This window comes from Bactrocera dorsalis, chromosome 4 (assembly GCF_023373825.1).
Source record: "Bactrocera dorsalis isolate Fly_Bdor chromosome 4, ASM2337382v1, whole genome shotgun sequence".
Lineage (NCBI taxonomy): Eukaryota > Metazoa > Arthropoda > Insecta > Diptera > Tephritidae > Bactrocera > Bactrocera dorsalis.
This window is the reverse complement of record NC_064306.1, coordinates 3,649,316-3,676,387: the sequence shown is the minus strand read 5'-3', so window position 1 is coordinate 3,676,387 and position 27,072 is coordinate 3,649,316. Positions and strand designations below refer to the sequence as shown.

The 27,072-nt window shown below is 31.3% G+C and overlaps 1 protein-coding gene across 7 annotated transcripts in view; it reads right to left on the bottom strand.

Moving 5' to 3' along the window:
- LOC105232012 (sex-lethal homolog) overlaps window positions 1–27,072 on the bottom strand; it is a 68,869-nt gene continuing 41,797 nt past the window's right edge. For 3 of the 7 annotated variants that reach the window (XM_049454989.1, XM_011213562.4, XM_049454990.1), the window contains 6 exons: window positions 21,887–21,932; window positions 15,095–15,463; window positions 14,052–14,159; window positions 9,729–9,910; window positions 9,384–9,619; window positions 854–1,068 (listed from right to left, as the gene is read on the bottom strand). In XM_049454989.1, coding sequence (XP_049310946.1) covers window positions 1,001–1,068; window positions 9,384–9,619; window positions 9,729–9,910; window positions 14,052–14,159; window positions 15,095–15,463; window positions 21,887–21,932 — 1,009 coding nt within the window. In that variant the 3' untranslated portion in view covers window positions 854–1,000. Of the gene's footprint in view, window positions 1,069–9,383; window positions 9,620–9,728; window positions 9,911–14,051; window positions 14,160–15,094; window positions 15,464–21,886; window positions 21,933–27,072 lie in introns of all 7 variants that reach the window. The other 4 variants (XM_029552810.2, XM_029552811.2, XM_011213567.4 and 1 more) reach the window with 4 other exon arrangements.

Sequence of the window (27,072 nt, the reverse complement as noted above, 5' to 3'; positions counted from 1 at the left end):
ACATATGCAGTATTTTTTTAATGTTTTTATCATATAATATATATATTTTAATTATTATTTAATAGTTTTAACGGTTATTTTTGAATTAGCTTATCATAACACAGTCGGAACATTGTTGTTGTTGCTTGTGGCATAATTTTCATACATTTGCGTAGAAAAATTATTTATTACAAAAATGTAGTGTCTTAAACAACTTTTCTACAAATGCATACATTGGTAATTTGTTGTTGTCGTACCACAATTTAACAACTTCAGTTGTTGTAAATATATTTTCGAATGTTTGGTTCAACACTTTTGGTTCTTATAACATGTTTTTTTTTTAATTCTTTAATTATACGCGCAAAATTTGTTTGATTTTTAGACTAATTTCTCATAATTGGCTTAAAATCAGCTTTTTCACACTAACATTTCATTTTGGTTTGAACTTTTTTTGGGCTAACACTATAGCCTTTATACTAATCATCAAAAAACTAGCTAAATAGAGATCGTTCAACATTTGCTACAAATATACAAATAGTACCATGCAATAAATACCCCACACCCAGTTACGAACTTGCAAACTCCAACTACAATTTCAACTCATTTACGTTTTAAGTCAAAATTTACGTTTTCTTCTTACTTTTCCTTTTTTCTTCGCCCACCTTTTAGTACGAGTTTCCGCTTAAGCGCATACAAACGTATTCAACGCTTATATACATACATTTAAACTATGTATATATACATAATATACTTACATAACTATTTATTAGCATAGATTAGCTAGTGTTTTAGTAGTATATTTACCTAAATATATGTAATTGTTGTGAAAGAGCGCGCTTAATATCTGGGCTGTACAATTGTTGGATAGCTGGTTCGAGGGAAGAGTAGGATACGTGTGTTTGTTTGTGTGTGTATGTGTGAAAAGTGCCGTGTACGTGATCGTCAACAGCATAATCGCCGAGAACGATGCCATGATCATCGATGCAAGCAGCAGCAGCAGCAGCGGCAACATTGTCACGAATTATAAATAGGGATAGTGATAGGATTTATTGCGATACAGGCCGTCAATAAGACCGGAATAATTGAAGTCTGCGGCAAAGTGCAAAATTTGAGACGCGTGTTACCGTATATAGCGTTTTGATGTTGTTGTTCGTTTGATGAGACGCGAGTTGCATTGCATAGCATTTTGATGTTGATGTTGTTGTTGTTCGTTTGATGTGGAATTATTTTTGTTGTAGTTGCACGTCGTAGTTGGAGTTGTGATTGTTGCACAGCAGGCGTGTAGAAGAAGCATGAAAGATAAAATACAACGGGAATGTAATTAAAGTAGCCAATAAGAGTAATTACTTTTTAATTAAAAATATTATCTTTTTAACAGTAATTGTATGTATGTTCATATTTGTGAATTTTTACACAATACATTTGTAGGTAGTTAGCATAAACCTGGCAGGGTTGCAAATAATGCTTAAAAAAATAATTGCCTTAATATTAGTATTAAAATTGAATTGTATTGCAACCTTATTTTGCAATCTTAATAAAAAATTACGTAAAAATAAAAACAAAATAATAAAAATCTCTAATCCCAAAATTGGAATTAGAAATTGAAAATATAATCCACAATTTTTTAAATAAAAATGCGCAATCCTGAAACCTAGAAATTGTAAATATCAACTTATGTTTGCCTCAATTACATATTTGCTCTTGTATATACAACATTTTAAACAAAACAAAAATTTATTGTTAAAAAAAATTCAAGAGCAATTTATAACTATAAAAATGTATTAAACTACAAAAAAAAATATGCAACAAAATACATATTAGTATCGACTGTGTATATTTATAATAACATATAATTAATAAAAAAAAAATTAAAAGAAATAGTATACTAGAAATATATAATTAAAAATAACATAACGTAAAAGCTACTGAACAAAAAATGTTTAGAAGAGATTAATAATATATGCAAACAAATTTTTAAAATAAAATTAATAAATATATAAGCTCCTTCTAACAGCAGTTTGCCATTTGTTAAAAAAACGCAAAAATTAAAAAAAAAAAATATCAAAAAATTCAATAAATTTTCAAAATAAAGTTAATGAGGAAGCAGTCTCTAACAGCTGTTTGCTATTCGTTAAAGAAACGCAAAAATCTTTTATAAAAATATAAAAAAATTCGATAAAACTAGGTTGCTATTTGTTAGACAAATTTTGAGAAAAAAATTCTAAAAAAAAATTAACAGCTGTTATAAGCCGGCTCAAAACAAGTATAGCCTACATTTGTGGGATAACATTGAATAGCAAACAAAACCAATTAGGAAGGACAAATTTCGGGTGTAACCGAACATTTTATACACTTGCAACTTGAAAGAATCAAAGCCAGGGAAATAACTTAAGGTGCAAACTGTCAATCAGAGGATAGAAATTTAATGAAAAAATTAGTTCGGTTTTAAAAATATATATTTTTTCTATTTTTTGTATAAATTGCACACATTTTTTTCGCGAAGGTTAACGGTGCATAAAAAAAAGTCTATTATTAAAAAAAAATATTAATAAAAAAATTAAATATGAAATATAAAAAAATACATTGTATGTATTATAATATTTATAAATACCTAAAAATAAAAAAAAAAATAATAAATACATGTTATTGTAAAAAATTGCTCGATTTTTGAAAAAAAATGTTCTCTAGCATAATTTTAAAATTAGTATTAGTATTATATATTACAATATTATTTATTAATAAACGCTATGAAAAAAACTAGCTCGGTTTCTGAAAAAAAAAAAATTAATAATTTTCAACAATTTTAATAATTTTCAAAAATTTTATGCGCAAAGTTTAGCAATTCTTAAAAAAAAAATAATTAAAACATGGTAAAGTAAAATTACGACAACAAAACACTGTTAACTTGCTGCTTCAAAAAAATTAAACCGCTTCATAAAATTTTGGTTGTTTCGTTAACATTTTTGAGTTGAACAAAATGTATTTTCTCCGTTAAAAAAAATTCAATCATCAAATTTTGCGACAGTATTTGTTTTTTTTTTTTTCAAAAAATAAAAAAAAAATGTTATTTTCGCGTTTGTAGGAGTGTTTATTTTTATAATATTTTTACAATGAAAAATAAAGACCTACTTCATTTATGCAGTAGATATGACACAATTTTTTAATTAATTAATTTGTAAAATTTATATTACATATAATATTACAACCTTCTGGTTCATCCTAATATTTGTTATTTTATTTATTTGGTTTCGTTATATATTTTTGCAAATGCATGTATGTGGTAATGTACTTAAGTTTAGATAAAAAATACAAAAAAAATCTCACCTTCGTTCAGTGGGAACAACAACATTTGGATATACTTGCGAATATCTACTAAATCACGTTTTCAATCTATAAAAAAAAAATTTGCAGTAAATACACATTAACAAAAAATTAGTTATTGCTGGGTATTTAATATAGCGTATTGTAAAAAAAATAACAAAAACAATGCATAGCCGACTTGTAAGCGGCTGCAACACGAACAACAATCACAGCCCCGGTGAATGTTTTATTTATTTTCTTTTTACTGCGGAAAGGGAATGTGTGTTGTGGAAGGCGCTGCAGCCAGCAAATTTTTTTTTTGCTCTTTTGCGCTAAGAAGTTTACGTAGTAACGGGAGTGAGGAAGTTTATAGAAGTACTTACTTGCCTTTGCTTTTCGATTTTTTTGGCTGATTTGATTGCTGCTGAGCGCGCACGTGATTTTTGGCTTTGAGACAGCGAGCTTCGCGAAATATATTTGCTTGCATTTTACTATGTATGTTTGTTTGCACAACTGGCAGCTAGAAAAAAAATTAACAAAAACAACAAAAACGAAAAAAATACTTCCCGCTGAATGTTGTGAAGGTACAATTAACGGTACACGCAAATGTCATTTGCCTTTGCACAAACAAGGTTGCATTTTTTTTTGGTTTGGTAAAAAAAAATTCAAAAAAATATGTATTTTAGCATTTTTATTTAATTACATACTGACATGAATATTGGAGTACTTGCGAATGTATTATTCATATTACTATTTATGTAAATATATTTTTTTTAATTCTAATTATATTTTTTTATTTCAGTTTTTAATTTTTCTATTTGAAGAAAAACGCTGCAATGACGCGCTGTACTACTATGATTCATATTCATATTCATAAGATTATATGTTTTACTATGTTTATATAATAGGTGTTGCGGGTACATTTGCTATTTTAAACTTAATTTTATTTATTTTTTGCTTTTTGACCAATGTTTGCATAAAATGCTCCTTATAATGAAGCTTTGGAGGCTTAGTTTAAAAAATTCTGCTATACGGCTATTATAAACAAGCGATGTTGCATGTTGCCTTAGTAGAAATGTTTATTTTTAGTGTATATAATAGAAAAAAAATAACACATCAATTTTACTGATTAAATAAATATTTTGTATAATTAGTTGAAGTTTGTTGTTTAATAATTTTTAATTTGTAATGGTGTAAATATATGTTAAATTTCATAAAAAAGTAAAAAAAAGGTGTTTATGAAAAAAATTAATATTTTTATTTTTTATTAATAAAAAAAAATTTAAAAAAAATTAAAAAAAAAAAAAATAAAAAAATAAAAAAAATAAAAAATAAATAAAAAAAATTAAAAACTAAAAAAAAAAATAAAAAAAATTCAATTTAAAAACTGTAAAAAAAATATTGGAGAAAAAGCAGTAAATTCCTCACAAGAATACCATTAAAGACTAAATAGCCAACCACAAGTAAAAAAAATACTCCAAATCCCACTCTTATAGACTCAATTGCAATGCATTTCATAAAAAAAAGTTCGTTAGATGAGCGAAAACTGTTGCATGTAGCGACCATAAAATGCGTCCATAATCGACAAATTATCGACTTAACGTAAATTAGACGTATTCATGCTCAAATGTGAACAAACAAAAATTAGAGCGTGCACTGTAAAGGCCACGCAAGTTAGTTTTAGCTAAATATTGCACATATATTTATATATGTACATATACAAAGACGCAAAAAAAAATAATAACAATAGTTGCATAAAAATTAAGCGCAGCTGTTACTAAACAGCCGCAGCACATAGTTGTATGTTAAATTAACTAAATTTTTATGCCGTTTTGCGCGACAAGTCGAGTTTAAGGCAGCGTATAAAGTGGACTGCACTCATTGCTTATCAGCACAAAACGCACAGGAGTTTTCCACGTAAAAAGCTGTGTTGTGAAAAGGAAATATACGAGTATGAGCCAAATAATGTGTTGATTTTTACAATACTTTCTTCAGCTAAACGTAGAACAACACAACCTTTCACGTCGAAATCTCCCAAGGCCCTTCCACACCCTCCACCCACCCTGTATGTGTGGAAGCACTGTTGCAATTTGATCTTCCCCATTCCATGTTAAACGTGACCGCATAGGCGGTGTTCAAAATTGAACATGTTCGTTGCTACCAAATGATGGACAACAACAACTAACTAAGAACTCAAAAATAGTATATAAGGTTTACATTTTAAAAATAAAACCAGACTAAAATAGTTTTCGTAGAATGAAACACTTCTCGTAGAATGAAATAGTTCTCAGCTTAAATAAGGTCTTTATTTTCTACACACCAGTGGTAAGGATCTAAAGAATCTTATTTAAGTTTTAAAGTTTGATCTTACAAATAAAAAAGTTTGATTATAATTTAAACAGGCGGTATAATAATTTTCAATTTCAGTTCAGCTACTAAGTTGAACTAAAAATGGACATGGCAAACGACCACCTTTTGGAGGGATATATATTTGGAACTGACAGTGAGCATTGTCTTGTTTAACTATTTTGGAAGTATTGCAGAAATGCTGAATATGTATGATCATGTACAGATACATATATGTATCTATGGTATGACATTATATTAAATTGGTTTTACGTGTTCTCGAAAATTTGGCAACAATAAGATTAATGGTTTTAGATATTAAATGTTTAAACTTTAGGTCAATAATAATTGAAAATTATTTTTCCAAAGGCGGACCAAAACACCCCAAAAAAAAACCGTTTTCAAAAGTCTCGAATGAAAACGAATATTGATTAGTTTTTATGATTCAAAGCGTACTGTCCGCAAGAAATTCGTTCCTGTTAATAGATATTACTTTTTAAGCGTTTTCCATTGTTTGTGGAAAATAATTGTTCGTGTTAGACCTGAATATCCCGCAGGAAAACAGACAATAAACTTCCTTGATTTTTTATAGGTTCTGAGCCAAGGAAACGTGTTAATATTTTATTATGAGAAATAAAAAAGTTTAATAAACCATCAATAGTTTAGAGCCTGTTGGAGAGAACAAAGCAATTTAATTGCAACCCTGCGAAGAATCCATAGCACCGTAACATAAGTTAAGCTTTCATGTAATATCTATAACTAATACCACTCCCTTCCGTTTGATTGAATGAAATAAACGCACGTAAAACAACAGAGCCCTGATGGTTTATTTTTTAAATGTTAACTGTTTAAACGGAAAAATGATTAATTGAGATATTTGACGGAGGAGTGTGAAATATTTAATTTTTTGATTTGTTGTTGAAAATATAAAACAAATATTATTTAAAAATTTACAAAACTTTAGTAGTGGTGAATATTTGCTGCAGAAAAGTTTTGATATAAGTAATATTATACGAAAAGAAATTATAGTAAAATAATAATTTTACTTCTTTATATAAAACGCTGAGCCTTAAGGGGGTTGGTTCTATTTTTTTTTTTTTTTTTTTTTTTTGCGGCTGGCTATTTAGATCAACTTGCGAGTATAAACAAATTTTGAAGTTAGAAAAAAAACTTAATAAATTAAAGAAAAATATTGAAAGTAAAATAAAGGAAAACAAATTTGAAGTTATGAAAATAAAAATTAAAGCGCAATGAAAAAAGAAAAAAAAACGAAATGTCTGCTTGTTAGCTGTATATATTGCAATTTTATTTAATTAAATACAATAATGTTTCAGAATTTCCGTAAAAATAATATATTATGTGTATAAAATATATGAATAAAACAATTGGAAATCAAATCTTTTCATAAGCAAAGTTAATTCGTTTTAGTATGTCCTTAAGAAATAACAAAAAATGTATAAATGCTTGTAGAGTGGTACATAAACTAAGCAAAAAAAAAATCGAAAAATGTTTGCATAATTTGAGCTGCGCCTAATGTTTTCAAAAAGCATACTTTGTTTATAGAAAAAAAAGTGACTTAAGCATATAAAATTAGTAAAAACATATAATTGAATGAAATTAAAAAAAAAATTAAATAAGACAAATAAAAACACTTAATTTAATTAAAAAAAAAAAATTAATTAGAAAAAATTTAAATTAAAAAACAAAATTTTTAATTAAAAAAAAATTAACAAAAAAACTTAAATACTTTTCTTAGTCAGTTAGAAAAAAAATGTTCCAACGAAATTATAGCTTATTTTATTATAACTTGCTTTCAAAGAAAAAAATACCTATAGTATTCCATGACGCTTAATTAGAATTTTTTTTAGTAAATGTTCACCAGTAAACATATATATTTTTTTAATTTTCGGATAATAAAGGTCTCTTATAGATATACGCTATATAGGTGTGTTTATTTTATGTTGTATTTTATTTTTTAAAGCAATTATAGTTGTATATATGTATGGAGACAAGATTTAATCACTCCAAAGCGACAGAAGAATATATTCATTATATTTACTAAAAAAAATGTATGCAAAAAAATTCGAAAACTGTTTAAAAATAAATATACCAACGCTGATGCTCATATTGCATGCAAATATTTAGTAACACCAAATCTTTTCGTTTGACACTTGTTTTCTTTTACAAACGCAAACTAATTGAGTTTTAATTTCTGCGTTTTTTTATTTATTTCTATAAAATAGAAAGTATATTTATTTTTTCCTGTGTTCAGCCTATAACTTAATTTTTGTCAACCGAAATAATTACAAAAAAAAAAAATAAGAAAAAAAAATAAAATAAATAAAAAAATAAAAATAAAAAAACATAAAAAAATATAAAAAATAAAAAAATAACAATTAAATAAATAATTTTATTTAATTTTTAACACTAAAAAAAAAACAATTTTTATTTTATTTCGTATTTTAGCCAAAGCATTGTGTTTTACACCGAAATATTAAAAAAAAAACACTTTTTTACTTAATGTTTGTCAACCGAAATTATACAAAAACAAAAAAAATTGAAAAAAAAAATTATTTTAATTTTTAATACTAAAAAAAATTATTTTATTTCGTATTTTAGTCAAAGCATTGTGTTTTACACCGAAATATTAAAAAAAAAAACAAAAGCCAAACACTTAATGTTTGTCAACCGAAATAATTATCAAAACAAAAAAATATTAAAAAAAATGTTTTAAATATAATATTTTTCTGTGTTTTTTACCCAATAACTTATTTTTTCTCAGCCGAAATAATTACAAAAACAAAAAACAAATACAACAAAAAAATAAAATAATATATTTTAATTTCTTTTTTTTTTAATTTTTGTATTTTAGCCAAACCATTGTGTTTTATTTAAACCCAAATATAAAAAAAAAAAAACATTTTTTTTGCTTTAGCCAATAATTTCATTTTTATCTTTTTTATTTTTCTATGTAATTTATTTTATATTTTTTCTATTAATATTTGTTATTTGAAATGATTTTTTTTTGTGTTTTTCAGTTAATTCAGATTAAATGAATTATTTCAGCAAATAAAATAATATTTCTTAAACATTGCCGCAATCTTGAGAATCAGCGGACCCCTTATCTATTATATATACTCATATACTCATCCCGGAAAATAAAAAACTTAAAGAAATGTTTAGGTTTTCATTAGGCTCGGTTTTGATGTTACTTTGCGTATATCAGCAAAAGTGTTTCGTAAACAAAAGCCACACAGATTATTATTGTATTATCGTATTCTCTTTTATAATAGATCTCTACGTACGGGTATAAGAAACATTAAACAAAAAAATACAAAAAAAATTATATATTAGTTCATCTAAAATCTGCTTGTGTTTTTTTATTATTTAGCTTTGAAGTTTAGGAAAAAATGTTTATATTACGTTTATATTTTAAAATATTTTTATATTATCTTTAATTTGCTCGGCTTTTCACGCTTTCATGCATTGTCTGTCTGTTTGTCTCTAAGAATGATTCATGCGTTCGCTTTGCCAAACAAAAAAAAATTAAATAAGAAAAAAAAACTCTTATATCAACATCATCAAAGGCGCTGTTTTTTGCGCTCCTCTACACCAGCAAAAGTTATTATCGTTCATATTCATCATACATACACTACTACTATGTACGATTAATTAATAAAAGTTTTTCATCGTTTAAATGAATTTCTGTGCATTATGATAGGGATGCATCTTTTGGAAACGTGATTTATTTTGTCTACCTCTGTGCACCATATTGTTGTAGCCCATATTCATGAGGGGTGGTGGTGGACCGCCCATACCGCCACCACCGCCGCCGCCGCCGCCACCAATCAATTTCAGCTGTGACATGTATTGCTGCGCTTTCGCTTTGCCATGCTCCTCGGCTAAGCGTACAGTGAGCGGCTGAGATCCACCCTCGGGTATGACATTGTTCAGAGCGGAAATTGCCTCCTGCGCTTCTTCGCGCTTATTGAATCTATAACGGTAGGAGGTTCCAATGGGGAGCATGTGTGAGTTGGCTAATGCCGATGAATATTTCCTACAAAAATTATAACTTACAAATAAAGGGAAACGTTTGAACTCACCTGACAAATGCAACGCCACGTGGTTTGCCCGTCAATTTGTCTCTTAGTATATTCTTTTGTACAATCATGCCATATTTACCGAATATGGTATCCAATTGATCATCGGTTATTGTACGTGGTAGATTCGTAACGTACAAATTGGTATCCTTAATCGATTCACCGCCAGGACGAGCATATGAAACCTGTAAAATAAATAAAGAAAATTTCATATAATAAAAAAGAAGAAAAGAAAATGTGCAAAATTTCAGATCGATATTTGAAAAACTGAGATACTATCTCGATGAACAAAAACCCAACTCTATAAGTCACTCAATATTCCCGTCCTGCTATATGGTGCAGAGGAATGGACGATTTATGGTCCTTTGCGCGTTGGCCACGGCGAGTATCGCATTCGATGGAACGATGAGCTGTATGAGATATACGATGACATTGAGATAGTTCAGCGAATTAAAAGACAGCGGCCACGCTAGCTAGGTCATGTCTTCCGAATGGACGAGAGCACTTCACTATCGTACTAAGTATAATAGTACTTGAGATGGTTGTACGCAATCATCCACGTTGAATTCAATATGATATTGAACCGAGCAGCACAGTCTGTGTCCCTACCTACCCATATCTACCTTTCAGACCGAGCACCTCGCAACTGAACTGACAAAAAACCGCTGCTTAACCTAATAGCATTTCTATCGCCGCCCTTGTAGTTGCTACCTCTTCAACTACCTATTCTAACAAATCACTGAATACCAGAGGCACAAACATCGTATCAAATTGTAAAGAAAAGTGACAACAAAAAGAAATCACAAAGCAAGTAAAATCATAGCAAAGCAATCAAACGTTTTCCTTAAACACATTCCACTCAGCCCTCTCAGCTTGTTTACATTTTAGGGCGGTTGAGAACAGCGAATGTCTAGCCATGCTCCAGCTACGACGCATCCTACACATGCTGCGCGAGAAGCAGCAGTTTGACAATAGTTGTTTTTGTTCATTCATCACTGGCTTGATTTGTTGTCAATGAGCTCCCCCGCCCGATCTGCATTACTATTTGTACATTGTGTACGCAGTCGCAATCGTCTGCGTGTATCGGTCGGTATTTGGCATACTGTCTGTCTGCGTTAAGTGAGTTTATTATATGATACACACTTTGTATGATTTTTATTTTTGTTTGTTCTGTGAACCAACTACAATACCGTTGGCATCCAATGACACATTGTGTCCGCCATAATGAATTCAAGTGAATGTGTCAAAATTGCTGCTAGACGAATAAATGACATGATGAACTAAACATAAATAAATAAGCACTTTCGTGAGCGGGTATTATTTAAAACTGCGCTGTATCTCCATATATTTGCATGTAAATATTTATATCTGCGCTTTAGGGCAGCTGCGGAAGCGTTGGGTGGCCGGCCTTGGTTTGGTACCTGTTCACAAGAAAGGCGGTGTGAACCGGGGCGTTGTCGTGGTGCAATTTCCAATCGGCTGCGATGTTTTGTCGGACCCGATTGACATTTCGTTTGAGTTTCTTGAGGACTTCCACGTAAAACTTGGTATTGACGGTTTGTCCAAGAGAAGCAAATCCATTTTGGATCCATTTTGGATTTGCTCATTCTTCCGGTCTTCATCAGCGACCTCTTTCCGGCCCTCCAAAAAGCCAATTCTTGCTAAAGCAACATCTGCGTAAGCTTACTTGATCATATCAAACGTCGCCGTCGCAGATTTACCGAGTTTCGAACAGAATTTAATCGCATACATCTGCTCTAACGGACGCTGTATTTTCGGCTTGCACCAATCACAGAAACACGTCGCACGAAAATGTTTGTGCTGACTCTCCAGGTGCTCGGAGACAACTGACCAGCCACTCGTTCGTTAGCTAAGAACGCCCTCTACCAAATTCAGTCGGTATATAGTACTCCGCAATTGAAAATATGTTTAAACGTATAAAATCATGAAATTTATTTATTAATAACCGGTAATCAAAAAATTTTAAATTTTATTACTATTTTTCTGTATTTTGTGTCTTTAAAATAAAAGTTCCATGCCTCTAAGAAAACAACTTTTATTTATAAACACTGCACTACTTTGAGCTGCTCATGTTTACAGCTCGCCCTCATACCTGTATCCCACAAAAATTACCTAATATTTCGCTTGCGTACGCTTCATGAACTGTAAGAATGTTTCGCTAAATTTTTTATCATTTTTCACTTGATGTCGCTTGCCTCAACACAAACCCACACAAATGCACACTCGGCCAAATCTCTAAGGATTTCAAGTTTATTTCTATTTTTCTTCTTCATTTCAATTCATTTTAACTATATTTTTGTGCGCATTCATGGCTCATCATTGCTGTGCACTCACAGACAGTATTAGATTTTCTATTTTTATCCACAATAAAATGAAATTGAAAATAAAATACAAAAAATGTGGTGGCATTTACTTCTTACAGGATAGAATGTGAATAAGGAATGTAATGGTATGGGTTTAAAAGTGAAATTGAGGCATTTGAAAATAGGGCGTAAGCTTAAATTACTTGTCTATGTTGGTTGTGCGCCTTAAAGTATGCTTGTGAACAAGGGATATATAGTTTAAGTGTAGTCCAGTGAAATTGTATGTTGCAAAAAATATTGCTGTAGTCTATTAATTTTTATTTTCAGATAAATTGCATATCATTGCAATTATTCGACGTTGCAGCAGGGCATAAAGCTGGTTTTGTTGGTAGGTTTCGCCTGAATGTAGGCAATATTTATTATAATCGAGTTTAACGAGCGAATGCCCTAGGTGGCACCCCAATTTTTTACGAAGTCACGAAAAAGAAAGAACGGCTGGTTACTCTACGTTGGACGGGATTTATGTATATTCGGTTACCGCTTAGCACCCTAATCGTTTTACCGAAAGCTACAGGGTTTGTCCGGAAAGTCTTAGAACTAAGTCGATTTAAAAAAAAATTTATTGAATCAAAAAATGGGCTTCTATTGCGTCGATGCAGCGCTTTCAGCGCGATTTCCAAGCATTGAAGGCGTCACGGAATGCATTCTCCGGAATGGCTTTGAGAGCCGAGGTGAATGCTGCTGCTTGGGTCCTCTCTGTCGTTTCAAAATGATCGACTTTCATCGGCCTTTTCAGTCAAGGAAACAAAAAAAAAAGTCCGGCTTGCCCCATCTGTGCAGTAGGGCGGCTGCGAAAGCGCTTGGATGCCGTTCTTGGTTCATGTACAAATTTTCTTGGCACACTTCCACTCACCACAATTTCTGGTCGTTAGTGAGCACTTTGGGACCCTTTTCGCGCACACCTTGCGCATGGTAACGTGCTCCGTCACAATGTCATGAACCACAGATTTTGATAAATTTAACATCTGAGAAATTAAACGAATACTTAGTCGACGGTCTGAGTTCAAAACTTTGCGCACACGCGTCACATTGTCGCTGCTTGTCGAAGACGGAGATCTCCCCGCACGGCCTTCATCAGTGACCTCTTCCCGACCCTCCCGACCAAGACCTGATGCTGACACGCTTCGTAAGCTTTTAAATCACTTAAAGTCAATTTTAATTCAAAGGATTATCAATTCCAGGTCTATCTATGGCAATTCATAGAAATCCGAATTTTGACCACCCTAATTCACTTGCATCCCAAACCAACCTTCAAGCAACAATTTAAATCGAAATTTCAATATACAACACAAAAGGAAATCAATATGAAATGAAATACTTAGAAAGTCAGAAGCGACGGCGGGACAGAGCGCGGCACATTGCCACAGCAAAAGGTTGTTAGTGAGTTTTAATTGTTCACTATTCCATCCTTTTGCACAGCATTTTGCAGCGTATTTCGCATTTTCGATTTCTTTGCACTTTTTTGCAGTTAGATAGCACGGCGCATTGAAATTGGAGCAAACAAGTGCGCCAGCTGCGATACGCTGCTGCTACTCACTTGACCTTTGACCAAGTGTTCATAAAAAATCAGCAGTTCGCAGCAAAGGCCAACGCGCAGAGTGGGTGGAACTTGCTCGCTTGCTGCACTAAATCGAAACAAAATTTTCACAACAAAAACATAGCTAATAAACTTCAAGTAACCACTTGGGGAGCGGAGCTTAAGTTAATATTCGAAAATAAGAAAAAACTTGAACTTCGGTACACCGGAGCATTTTTTACGGGTTATAAAAAATCGTTCAGTTAGTATGACAGCTACATGCTATAGTAGCCCGATCTGAACAATTTCTTCGGAGATCTATGTATACTTCATATCGTCACCGATTGTGGGGTTACAAACTTCATGGTAAAATTTTAAAATTATAATTAATTTTAAAATAAGTAATATTAAAATGTTTTTACTCACCTTTAAACGCTTATTGCGCACTGTAATGCCGTTTAAGCTTCTTATCGCACGTTGTGAATCCGTTTCGGAAGCGTAATCAACAAAAGCGTAACCAAAACTGTAACCAGTCTATATTTGAGGGAGAGAAAGAGCATAAAGAAAAGGAAATTAAATAACATTCATTTAAAATTGCCACACAAAAATTATAACATAAAACAATAAAAAAAAATGGATGAATGATAAAAGGAAAAGCACTGCAGCGCACTTCAGCCGACATTCAAATCGTCAACATCCATCAGTGTAATAATATTAAAATGCTGAGCGGCATGCCGCAGTACTTTCTGCGTGGTGGGTAGATGGGAGGCAGGTTGGTTGGACTCATATACCGAAATATGTATGTATGGTAGGAAGCCAAACAGATTGTTAGGCCATCAAGCAGATTGCTACCATGACAGCTGTGTTTTGTATCTGTGTGTGTGTTCGTGGTCGCAGTAATCCTGCTGAAGTGTTTGATATGCAGTGAAAGGCGCACGGAGGACTCACTACCTACGTACGTACGCTTAGCACGTCGCAGAATTTGCGCGCGCGTTTGGTGTGTGTCATTAAATTTGACAGCTGACAGTTGACACTTCAAATGCAAAAGTACAAAAAAAAAAGTATGCAAAAAAGTTTGCACAAAAAATCGACTTTGCAAAGTGAATAAATGAATTCATAATAGATAAAGTAAATATAGAAACAAGTAATGAAAAAAGAACGTCGACTAACTGACATTGTGGCATTAAATCATTCAAATATGATTGAGTGGGAAATTAAATTCGGAAAATGTGTATATTTTTGGAAAGCAATGGGTAACTGTACAGAACTGGTTCATATAAACTACACAGTTTAAATGGAGTGGTCCGGGTCAAATTTTAATTTGTGTGTAATATTAAATATTGCAGTAAATTGAATGATGTGAAAACAGCTGTGGTATTAACCTATTAACCTAGTGGATTTGGGAACACAAAAACTGAACAATTTTGTCGGTATTCTGAAATTTTGGGATAATTAATTGGTTAACTCACCTTATAATCTCTCATTATTCTGCAAGTGTTTATAGGACCGATTGTCCTAAATAAAGCATAGAGTTCACGATCTGTCATATCTTGTGGTAGATAGTTCACAATTAGATTTGTGCCATTCGAGCCGCCGCCTAGACCGTCTCCGCCACCGCCACCGCCACCGCCACCGCCACCACTGCCACAATTCAGGGAATTTGTGCTGGCGGCGGGCGCCATATTGTTCATGGAACCCATGGCGCTGCCGCCGCCACCACCCATGCTGCCACCGCCACCGCCGCCGCCTGAAAAATCGTTATAACCGCGCCGATTCATTGGTGGACCTGGATACGACGAGGTGAAATCTGTATCCTGCGGTGAAAACGCATAACGTGACTGAAATATCAATTCAAACAAACAAGGTACGAACATACAATAGATGGCGCTTTTGCTTTTCATACAAGTGTTCAAGTTGAGTTGTTTCAAGTTGTTTTCTGAAGGATATCACTTGGTAGAGCGGTACATACATACATACATATTGAAAATATTATTTTGTTGCATTTTTTTTTTGGAATATTTAAATTATTATTTAGAATTGCAGTTGCAAGTTTTTTAAGAGCATTATTGATTTTTTTTAATGTTAAAAAATTTGTTTAGATATTTATATATTGTTTAATTTATGTTGTTGTTTGTTTTTGGTTTTTTTTTTTGGTGAAAAATTTAACGCTTGCAAAACACATTTGCAGAAAAAATTTTGTGAAGGAAAAAATTACAAATGCATTATGATCAAGATAACGAATAGTAAGTAATATGTAATATACGAAAATTATGTAATCCTTATTTTGTTGTTATTTCAATAATTGTATGCAGCATAAAACACATTTAACGCTTTAATCAATATCAATTCATTTCAACTTTGGCCATTTGCAGAAAACAAAAAACACTCCACAATAAAAACTAAACTAAATGCACAACAATACAACAACACGTTTAGGAAAAATAATTCAATAAAATTCAAATTCAGTCACTACAAAAATGGAGGCATACAAAATGCACGCTATTGCTAGTAAAATGTATTGTGAAATATGCGTTAAAATCTAGTTTAGTATTTCTTTACGCTTTAAAACGCGCGCTGCTAAAATAAAAACGGAAAATGTAGTTAAATATTTATAACTAAACGAAATTTTCACTAAAAGTGCTAGTTAAATATTGAAGTGTAATGATTTTTAATTCACGAGCTGTTACATAGAAAGTAAACTTGCATCAATTATCGTTAAAAAATAAGCGCCATGAATAAAAGTGCCGCGATTATTGAATAAATAATAGTTTAACTTTGTTATGATGATTATATTTATTTTTGATTACTTATAATTATTAAATAACAGTAAACACAACATTGCATTTTAACCGTTTCTTGAAGCCACTAATGTGACATGTTGGCGGTTGTTCAAACAAGTCAGCGAGAGTTTGCCTTAACTATAACGGCTGGAAATAATTCTCTCTATGAGCAATAAAATACACTCCCGATGATACCAACATTTTCACTCACATTATATAAGTATGTAAATATATTTGCGTGAGTATATTTTAAAAAAAGACACAGCAGAAATTACTGCATGTGGAAATAACGTTTTACTGCAACGAAAGAAACTAGTAAAGGTAACACTACATATCGTAAACGATAATCGAAAGGAGTTTACACTGTGTTTAGAGCACGATATTACAAGGCAATTCGTTTAGATGAGCAATTGCTGGAAGTTACTTGTAAAATATGGTAAAACTTAAAAAATTAACGTGAATAATGAATTGAATTATTTTTACATTACTATTATAAAAATGATTGAATTTTCAATAAATATGAGCAGTCTAGTATGAAAAAAGTTTAAAATATATTTATGCATGTATTATATATACTACACTTAATATGTGGAATTTAATGCTAACTTGCTTTACCAGTTATTAGTGATAATTGATTAACGTAACAATAAGTGAGATAAGATTGAACTTCTTAAATAGACAATATAAACAGTAGCAACAATAACAATAACAACTTTATAAGTTAATTTGTTGAAAAAAATTTAGAAACTTTCATTTTTATATGTATAAACCGACGCTGACAAGTAGAAGAGGCTCGTATAAATATTAGATAAGTAATAGAGATTGTTAATTATAGATATTAGTAGTAGAGTAAATAATATATAGTAACAGCTGGAAAGTTATACAGACATGTGGGGTAATAAAATAATAACAAATAATAAAATATCAATAAATGGCAAAGTAATGAGCCGAAATAAAAAAAAAAAACAAAAATTTGTATGTATAATAAAATTATTAAACAAAAACCATTATTTTACAGGAATAAAAACTCAAAAAAAAAAAAATAAAAAAAAAATTAAAAAAAAAAATTATAAAAAAACACTGAAATTTAGTTACATATGTAACTCGTCAACCAAAAATATTGAAATATAAACTCAAAGCACGAAAAAGTTCTGATTATTCAAAAAAAAAAATTGGAAATTATAACTCAATAACAAAAACTTTTGAAAAATTTTAATAGTAGAAAATGTTATTAAATATGTTTAATAATTTATTTTAAAATGAAAAAAGGACAGTAGCTATATAAAAAAAAAAGTTCAAAAATATTTTTTTGTTAAACGCTTTACGCTCACATTTAATAGAAATTTTTGTCAAATTTTTAAAATTTCCATTAACTTTCTTCTCGAGTCGGGGCACACACAAAAAAGTTGATTTAAAAAATTATGTATTTTGTAAAATATTTGTTGTATCGAATAGATTTGTATATACGCATTGCTGCATGAGGAAATTGTAAATTGGAGTTGAAGTGGTTGTGAGTCTTCAGTGTAGTGGGTTAAGCAAATAAAATAAAATTATAGTAATATAGAACATACACAAATATATGAAAATAGGAAATTCAACTCTAAAACGAGTCTCTTTAAACACACTCACACTCTTTAAGTTATAAGCCACCCACAATTCTCCAATGAATTCTTAAGGATTTCAAACTTTATTTATGACCTACCGCTTGCGTTTCAAAACCTTTTCAAGCTCTCTTTCTCTCTCGTCTAACGCTCCTCCAAAGCTTATGAAAATAAACACCCAAGATCCCAACTGTCAATAAAGCTTACTTGGCGAGTGTTTTCTTAGGTGAAATAAAACAAAAACCTTTTTATTTCACCGCCCACCTTGAGTCCACTTCAAAGACTTCAACAACGGCAGCTCACTGGCAGTATATGGCTCATTCACACATATCCAACTTTTCTCAACTGTTTGCTGACAATTTCATACATTAAAAATTAATACGAAAGACAGAAGATAGCCAACGAAGTGCAAACAAAGTGACGGCGACTTGTGTATGGGAGAGGGAAAGAGAGAGAGCACTGAAAGCGAATGTAGAGCGCGTGGCAGCAAATGATCCACACCATTTGTAGGCATGCTGTTTTAGTGGGTTGTGTGTTGATGTGGTTTGTGCGTGCGAGCGTGTATGTGGGTTAATACACGTGCGAACATAAGAAAGTTTTATAAAGGAAGTCAAGTACAGAAAATGGCAAAGAATTCTGTGTGCGCCAGTAGGTGTGCGCTTAGCAGTGTAAGGCACACAAATTAAATACGTACATATGTTTATGTGGAACTCAGATTGAGTTGCGGTTGTGTGTTGATAATGTAAAATTTCAGTTACAGCATTAATACATGAAGCGAGAAAAATCTATAAACGTTTGAACATCGTATATACACATTTGAAATGTTATCAGGCAATTGCAGGACTCGCTAATAAAGTTTAGAAGCAGTCAGGAGTTGCGACGTGCTGTTCAAAAATAAAGAAAAATAATACAATATAAATGATCAGCGCACCAAACGAAATAAATAAATTTGTTACTTTCACAAAATAAACGATAAATTAAAATAAAATTACCGAAAACAAACTAATCGATGAATTTACACAAAATAATCGACAAATTTAGACAAAATAATCGACAAAGTTTCGAAAAATAACCGATAAATTTACATAAAACAATCGATACATTTACATAAAACAATCGATAAATTTAGACAAAATAATCGATAAATTTACGCAAAATAAACAGTAAAATCAAATTAAGCAACCGGAAAAAATAGTCGATGAATTCACTCAAAATAATCGTCAAATTTACTCAAAATAATCGATAAATTTACAAAAAATAATCGATAAATTTACATAAAATAAACGGTAAAATCAAATTAAGCAACCGGAAATAAAAATCGGTCAAATGAATCGATAAATTTACAAAAAAATAGGTAAATGTACATAAAATAATCGATTAATTTACATAAAATAATTTATTAATTTACATAAAATTATCGATAAATGTATTATTTTATCGATATCATTTTTTTAATAATCGAAAAGTTGCACAAAATCATTACTGAATTGCTCGCTAGCCCAGCCGACCACCTTTTCTTTAAATTGAGCAATGCCTGCTATAACTTGTCTCTGAATTTCTCTCAGTGTAGCAGTGCTGTAAATGTGTGCCTTTGTGCAAAAGGTCCATGACATAATTTTTAGGGTATTTGGTTATAAGTTGACATTGAAAGTTTTTAGAACTTGCTGAGTTTATTTTTGAAATACTAACACACACACACATACAGGGTAACAAATTTTCGCATTTCCAAATACATTTGTACATACACACAAACGTACAGCAGAAAACTTAAAATGGCTGAGTAAAAAACATGTAATGAAGTAGCAGACGACAACCACGAACGCACAGGACGCCAAAAGTGCGGAGCAAGCATGCCGCAATACACGCACACAAGTAGCAGAAAGTGTATGAGTGAAAGTGAAACTGAAAATGAAATTGAAAATGGATGGATGATGCAGGATACAAGCGCCGTTGTCTGTATATGTGATTATGCATGACTGTGTGTAGGTATTCCATATAGTAGGACCACATGTGACACTGTTGTGTGTAAAGTTTTCAACGAGTTCATATAGCACTTTGCGGCATTGCTGACACGCACGCAAACAAAGGAAAATACAAATTTTGAATTTAAGCAACAGTAATGTGTTAAAATGTGATAAATTACTACGCTTCCGTCAACAGCTGATTCGCACAGCTAATTCAAACGATTGGAATACGAAGAGTGTAACACCGCAAATGATCGAAATGTTAAAATTCCAACTTGCAAACTTTGAAGAACTTAAAAAACCACAGACAGCCAGCGAAAGAAAGAAGTTAAAGCTTATCACATTATTGTCTCATGAGAGCCAAGAGCATACACGTTAATGGCAGTTATTGCGAAGAATTTTTCCTTTGCAAAATCTCCAAAAATATTTGTCTAAACTCCACCACCAATCGGTTCACATTAAATAAATGGAGATTTTATCTACCAAATCTTCTATAAGCAATTAGTCTAATGTGCATTTTGCATGTCTCGTAAATATTTTACGTTAGATGGCAGCCACAAATCTTAACACACACACACACACTTATACCAAACTGGGTTGGCATAAACAGTTTTGCCATACAGTTATCGCCCTCCTTCAACGGCGTTAAATTCTATCGTACTCCAGACTGTGCAAGGAAAGCATAAAAGTGAAATGACGCACGCACACGCATACATACAACGCACACAGCACCGGGAAGCAACCGCCGAAGTTTGACACGAAATCCAAATCAACTTAATTTTCAGCCGTTAAGGCATGTTGTGGCGAGACCCATACCGCTAGCTGCCAATCGTGATTCCTAAGCAATGCGCAGTCTAACACAGCTGAGTCAAATGCCAAAAACGTGCGGAATGAAGCCAACCAAAATAGACAGCACCGCAACGGTATGAAGGTATGCTTGGAGGAGGAATTTAATGAAGTAAGTTTTGCAATGGCGGTGCAAAAATATAATGAAAATGAGAAATATTAAATAAAAAGTAGACTTTTTTGCAAAAAATTTTCACGAAACTCTTTCGAACAGGCTTATCAGAAGTTTATAAAAAAAAGTAACGGAAATCGCGATTTTTTTCAAAATTTTCCCAAAATAAATTGAAATTTTGCCAAAAGTGACAGATATTTATTAAAAAATGTTATAATGTTATGAAAATTCGATAAAAACACACTCAACAAAAAACATCGGAAATTTAAAATAGTCAACGAATAAATAATAATCTGTAAATCAACTTTTTTGTGTGTCTCTGTGTGTGTAAGCCGGCACTTTGTCGGATGGCTCACTGTACCGCTTGAGTTTTCTCTGTCGTTATTTGTTGCACTATCGGTGTTGTTGTTTTGTTGTTGTTATTGTTGTTGGTGATTGCATGATTGTTGAATCACTATTGTTTGTGGTTGTTATTGTTCTTGTTGCTAATGTGATTATTGTTTGCTAATTGTATTTTGTTGTTGTTATTGGTACGAATGTGCTTCGTTGTTGTTTGTATGAAGCTGGTTTTATTGTTGTTGTTTTTGTTGTTGATATTTGCTAATTGTTTTATTTTGTAATGTGCTCAAAACTTTTATTTACTAGTGTGAGTGTTTTTTGTTTCGCACAAAATCGTTTTCACATTTTGCTCGAGTAGAAAACTTTATATGAAAAAGCGTGTGCCCCGAAAATACATATTTCTATTTCATTTAATTAATATACTATGTATTAGTATTTTGCTTTTGCTTTTGCTTAATTCAACTAAACAAATTTACTTAGAAACAAGATTAAAGTTTAGTTCTTTAGAAAATCAATAGGTTAGAGGTTTTTCTATGAAATTATACCTTTCTTTGCTAAAAAAAAACTAAAAGAAAACTACAAAAAATTGCTACACATTTAGTATGAAAAGTATACGTACCATGCCGGATGGCAGGGAATGGGACATGCCCCACCTACGCCCACCGCTGCAAAGAAGGAAGAGAGATTTCAAAGTTAATTTCAGGTAAAATTATTCATTATTACAATACTTCAAGTAAGGGGAGAAAATTTGAATCCATAGAAAATAATCGATAAATCCAAAATATTATAGATAAGAGCATAAAAGGAATTAATAAATCCATATATAAAGTTAATCGATAGATACATAAAAATTATTGATAAATAAATTAGCAAGTTTATAACAATTATCGGTATATTCATAAAAAATACCGATAAATACAATAAATGCTTTAAATCAATGATAATTACATAAAAATTATCGATAAATACATGAAAATTATAGATGAACACATCGAAATTATCAGCAAATTCATAAGTAAAACACGAAAAATAATCGATAAATTCACACATGACGACAGGAATATTTGCACAAAATGATCATTAAATTTACATAAAATTATCGATAAATTTGTATAAAATTATCGATAAATTTACATAAAATTATCGATAAATTTACATAAAATTATCGATAAATTTACATAAAATTATCGATAAATTTACATAAAATTATCGATAAATTTACATAAAATTATCGATAAATTTACATAAAATTATCGATAAATTTACATAAAATTATCGATAAATTTACATAAAATTATCGATAAATTTACACAAAATAATGCATTATTGATAAATTATGAGAAAGCAAATTAAAAAGTAATAATACAAATAAAATTTTTTCAATAATCGAAAATTTGAACAAAATCATGACTAAACACATCAAAATTATTAGAAAATTCATAAAAATTGCCAGCAGATAAATAAAAATTATCGATAAATATATAAAAAAAATAGTGGAAAATGCATAATATGTAAAAACATGATTGATAAAAATTAAAATAATTGAAAATTTTATTTTAAAAAAATAAACAATTTATATAACCATAAAAATATTCAATAAATTCATGAATATAACGCTATAAGAATAACCGACAATTCCATAAAAATAATCGATAAATCAATAAAAAATAACGATCGCTATTTTTATTTAAAAATCATAAATTTTCATTAAAATGAACGATTAACTATATTTCCACGAATTTAGTGATCATTTCACGAAATAATAAAAGAAAATAACAAAACAACAAAGTATCGAAATTTACACAAAATCAGCGAAAATTTAACGCATTTAATTAATATTTTCACGACTTTATTGCCAAGAAATTTTCAATGCTTACAATAAAATAATTGTATATGTTTCGTGGAATATAGAATTTGAACAAAAACTGTGTATATTACTTCAGCGGAGAGCCTTCAATAACATGAAAACCAAGTTAATATATGTACATATTTTCGCTCAAAGTCAAAGTTTGGCAACCCTTCCAAAACCTTGCAACCTTTTGACAGCACATCTGCTGTCAGCTACAATATGAAACTGAATTTAGCGACACTTGTTTGCTCTTATCATTAAAGTGCCAACGAAAATCTAAACCAACTTGCAACCATACTCCATGTAGAATACATAAACAAACAAAAATTCGCAACGTAAATACATACGCTACGTATCGCTTCTGTTGAGCTGTGTCTTCACCCAATGGCCACCACATACCCGCTTGGGAATTTAAATTGAGTTCTAAGCATACAAAATGTTGCTAAAAATAGTGCCACCCACAATTTATGTATGCGGAGTGCCACAGAAAGCTTTATTTACCAGGGAAAATTATAAAAAAAAAAATAAAATAAATAAAGAAAAAAAAATGAAGGAAAAACAAATGACAGCACAGAACTTTAATATTTAATATCAGCAAAGGATGAAGGACAATGTTACACATGACAGCGGTGCGGATGAGGAGGTTGAATACTTGTATATCTGCAGTTGCTATATACTTACAAACACGCACATCTACAACAATGTTGTGAAAATAAGCATAAATACACCCACATATTTTTTTGTATTATATATTTTTTTGAGGTTAGCAAACTTTGGAGTACGAAAAATTTATTTTGACCAAAAACGAAAAAGATTTTTATAATTATATGCAAGCATGTCATGCGCAGCTGTATATGTAGATGTGTAAGTGTGTAGCTTAAAAGCACACACCACGGCGGCTAGCGACTGAGGCCAAGCAGAATTAGTAGTAATGCCAAAAACACAAAAACAGCAAGCTAGATGTATAGATATCTGAATATATACATTTTTATTAGCCTACAAGTACACCGTAAACGGCGCCAGACGCAGCAGACCATATGTACATACGCTGATAACCCACAGCTTAGAGAGGCTAACCAACGCACACACATATGTATGTATGTATATACTCAGGTACACCGCCCGCTCTAGGAATTTGTATTTAAGCTTGCAGCCGGCAAATGTATAAAATATGTGCTTTTTTGCTAAACAGTTACAGTTACTCAAATACTTATGCATGTGCATTTAGATGAGCGTATACATTTCTGCGTTAGCGTGTGTAGAAAATAGTATTTGCACTATGTCTGCCCAGTGTTGCTGTAGCCACATAAAAGAGTGACGCGCGCACAAGTGCCCAGGCATCACCAGCGTGTGTGTACAAACATAGGAGCAAAAACAAAAATGGAAACACATGTGAGTTTTTACCTACAAATATTTACTTGCATAAGTAAAGGCGAGTGCAGCAGTCCGCATGCAAACAGTATTCGTAGTGGGTCAGCGCGCGCACATACTTAAAGCAGAAGCAACAAGAAACAAGAAAAAAACGTCCAGTTCAGCTGCACCGAGCCTTTAATACAATTAAATAATTTCCTAACAATTATATTCATCGGTAAAATATCGAAAATACTTAACACCATCAATAAAAAAAAAATTAATGATAATTACATGAAAAGCATCGATAAATACATGTAAATTATCGATAAATATGTGTAAATTATCGATAAATACATGTAAATTACCGATAAATATGTGTAAATTATCGATACATATGTCGATAAATACGTGTAAATTATTGAGAAATACGTGTAAAGTATCGATAAAGACATGTAAATTATCGATAAATACATGTAAATTTTCGATAAATACATGCAAATTATCGATAAATACATGTAAATTTGTCGATAATTATGTGTAAATTTACGATAAATATGTAAAAATTATCGATAAATACATGTAAATTATTTATAAATACGTGTAAATTATCGATAAATATATGTAAATTATTGATAAATACGTGTAAAGTATGGATGGTTACATGAAAATTTTCGATAAACACATACAAAGTATCGGTAAATTCATTAAAAAATGTCAGTAGATAAATAAAAAGATAGATAAATATGTAAAATTATTGATAAAAACTTATTGTCGATAAATACTAAAAATTATCGGATAAAAATAAACGGTAAATCTCTAAAAATTATCAATAAATCCATAAGACTAATTAGAAATATCATGAATATGACGCTATAAAAATAATCGACAATTCCATAAATAAGATCAACAAAAAATAACGATCGCTATTTTTTAAATCATACATTTTCATTAAAATGATCGATATCTGCACAAAATCAACCACTCGAAAACCCATTTAACAACCAACAACCAAACTCATTAAATATTCAGAATTTCCCTAAAAATAAACGACATTTTCATAGCTGAACAGCTGGAATATTATCGTCCGCGATATAATAAATCGATATTTTCACAAAATTAGATTCGATTATAATAAAAAAGTATCCTAATTTAATAATTGATATTTCTACGACTTTAAACAACATTTCCAAGAAAGAAATTTCGTGAAGAAAATAAAAAAGTTTTCCATACAAGGACTTGACTTTGGTCGATGCGATCTATTACCTATGATACGATATCGTCGATTCCGACAAATGAGCTGCTACTTGAGAAAAAAAGGACGTGTGCAAAAATTCATATCCATTTCTCAAAAACTGAGCGTACATATTAGGGTGGTAAAAAAAATAGAATTTAAATTTATTTTTCACTTCGTACTCTGAAGAAATGGTGTATAGACATCTATAAGAAAGGCCTACCCGTTACAATTAAGAGATTATACTTGGAGAGCCTTTTTTAAAAATGTCTATGAACCAATTTTTAAGGTATGAAGCGAAAAAAACAAGTTTTTTTGATCTCCCCAGACAAACCGCCCTTAAATTGTCGCTTCAACTCAAAATGAACATTTATGATGGATCTAAGGCTTTACTTAATTTTTGCGCAGCACTTTACGCATTACCTAAGCAAGCACATACTTATATATATACATACGCATGCAGAGGTAACTAACGAATTTGCTATAACTCAATAAGACCTAATCCAATTCACAAGCGTAAATCCACTGAACGATTAGCGGCGGCGCGACGAGCACAGTGCCAAGCAAGCTAAGCTTATTAATCGTTAATCTCCACCACCACCATTTGAGGTCATTTACAATAATGATAGCGAGGTCAGCAAACAAATGACAAATGGGAACACACGCACTGCGTGACCCCGCGCCGTGCACTCAAAAGCCTATGTACGCGGAATAGCTGCTGCCGGTTGAGGGGTGGACGCTGCGACGACGCTCATTGTCGGTTATGGCAGATCTGTTTTCGCAGACAATATGGAGACAAGTGGCGCCAGTTTGCCACAAAAAAAAAAAAAACAAATAAAATACAGCCAAGGACACCCTTACACACTTCCGTTTGGTAGCGCATAATTTTTCATTTTTGACAGAATTTTGGCAGAGCAAGTTTTTTCTTCTATTTTTCTGACGCCGTCGAAGCGCTAAATGTGCACGCAGTGGCTGGCTGTGCGCTGCCAAAATTGGAAATGACAGCAATATGCGTACGCCGCAAAAGGTGGCGCGTTGGGCGTGTTTAGCACGTATGCTGGCGTGGAAGCACACGCGCGTGCATGAGTAATTCGTTTACACGTAAAATTTTTACAGTTGTGATTCGGTGGCAAATCACAAATAATTTTCTATTTTTCATGGGTTTTTCAAATTTTTAATGATTGGCAAAGTTAGCTGACCTCACATTTATACTATGGATGCATAATCCAATTTGGAAGTAACCATAAAGTAATGAGCGCATTGCTTCCGATTAGCAGCTAATGGCTGCCGTGAAAAAAAAATTAACGCCAAGCATTATAATTACACTTAAACATACATATAAATGTATAAAAAAAAAAATGAAGCAAGGAGA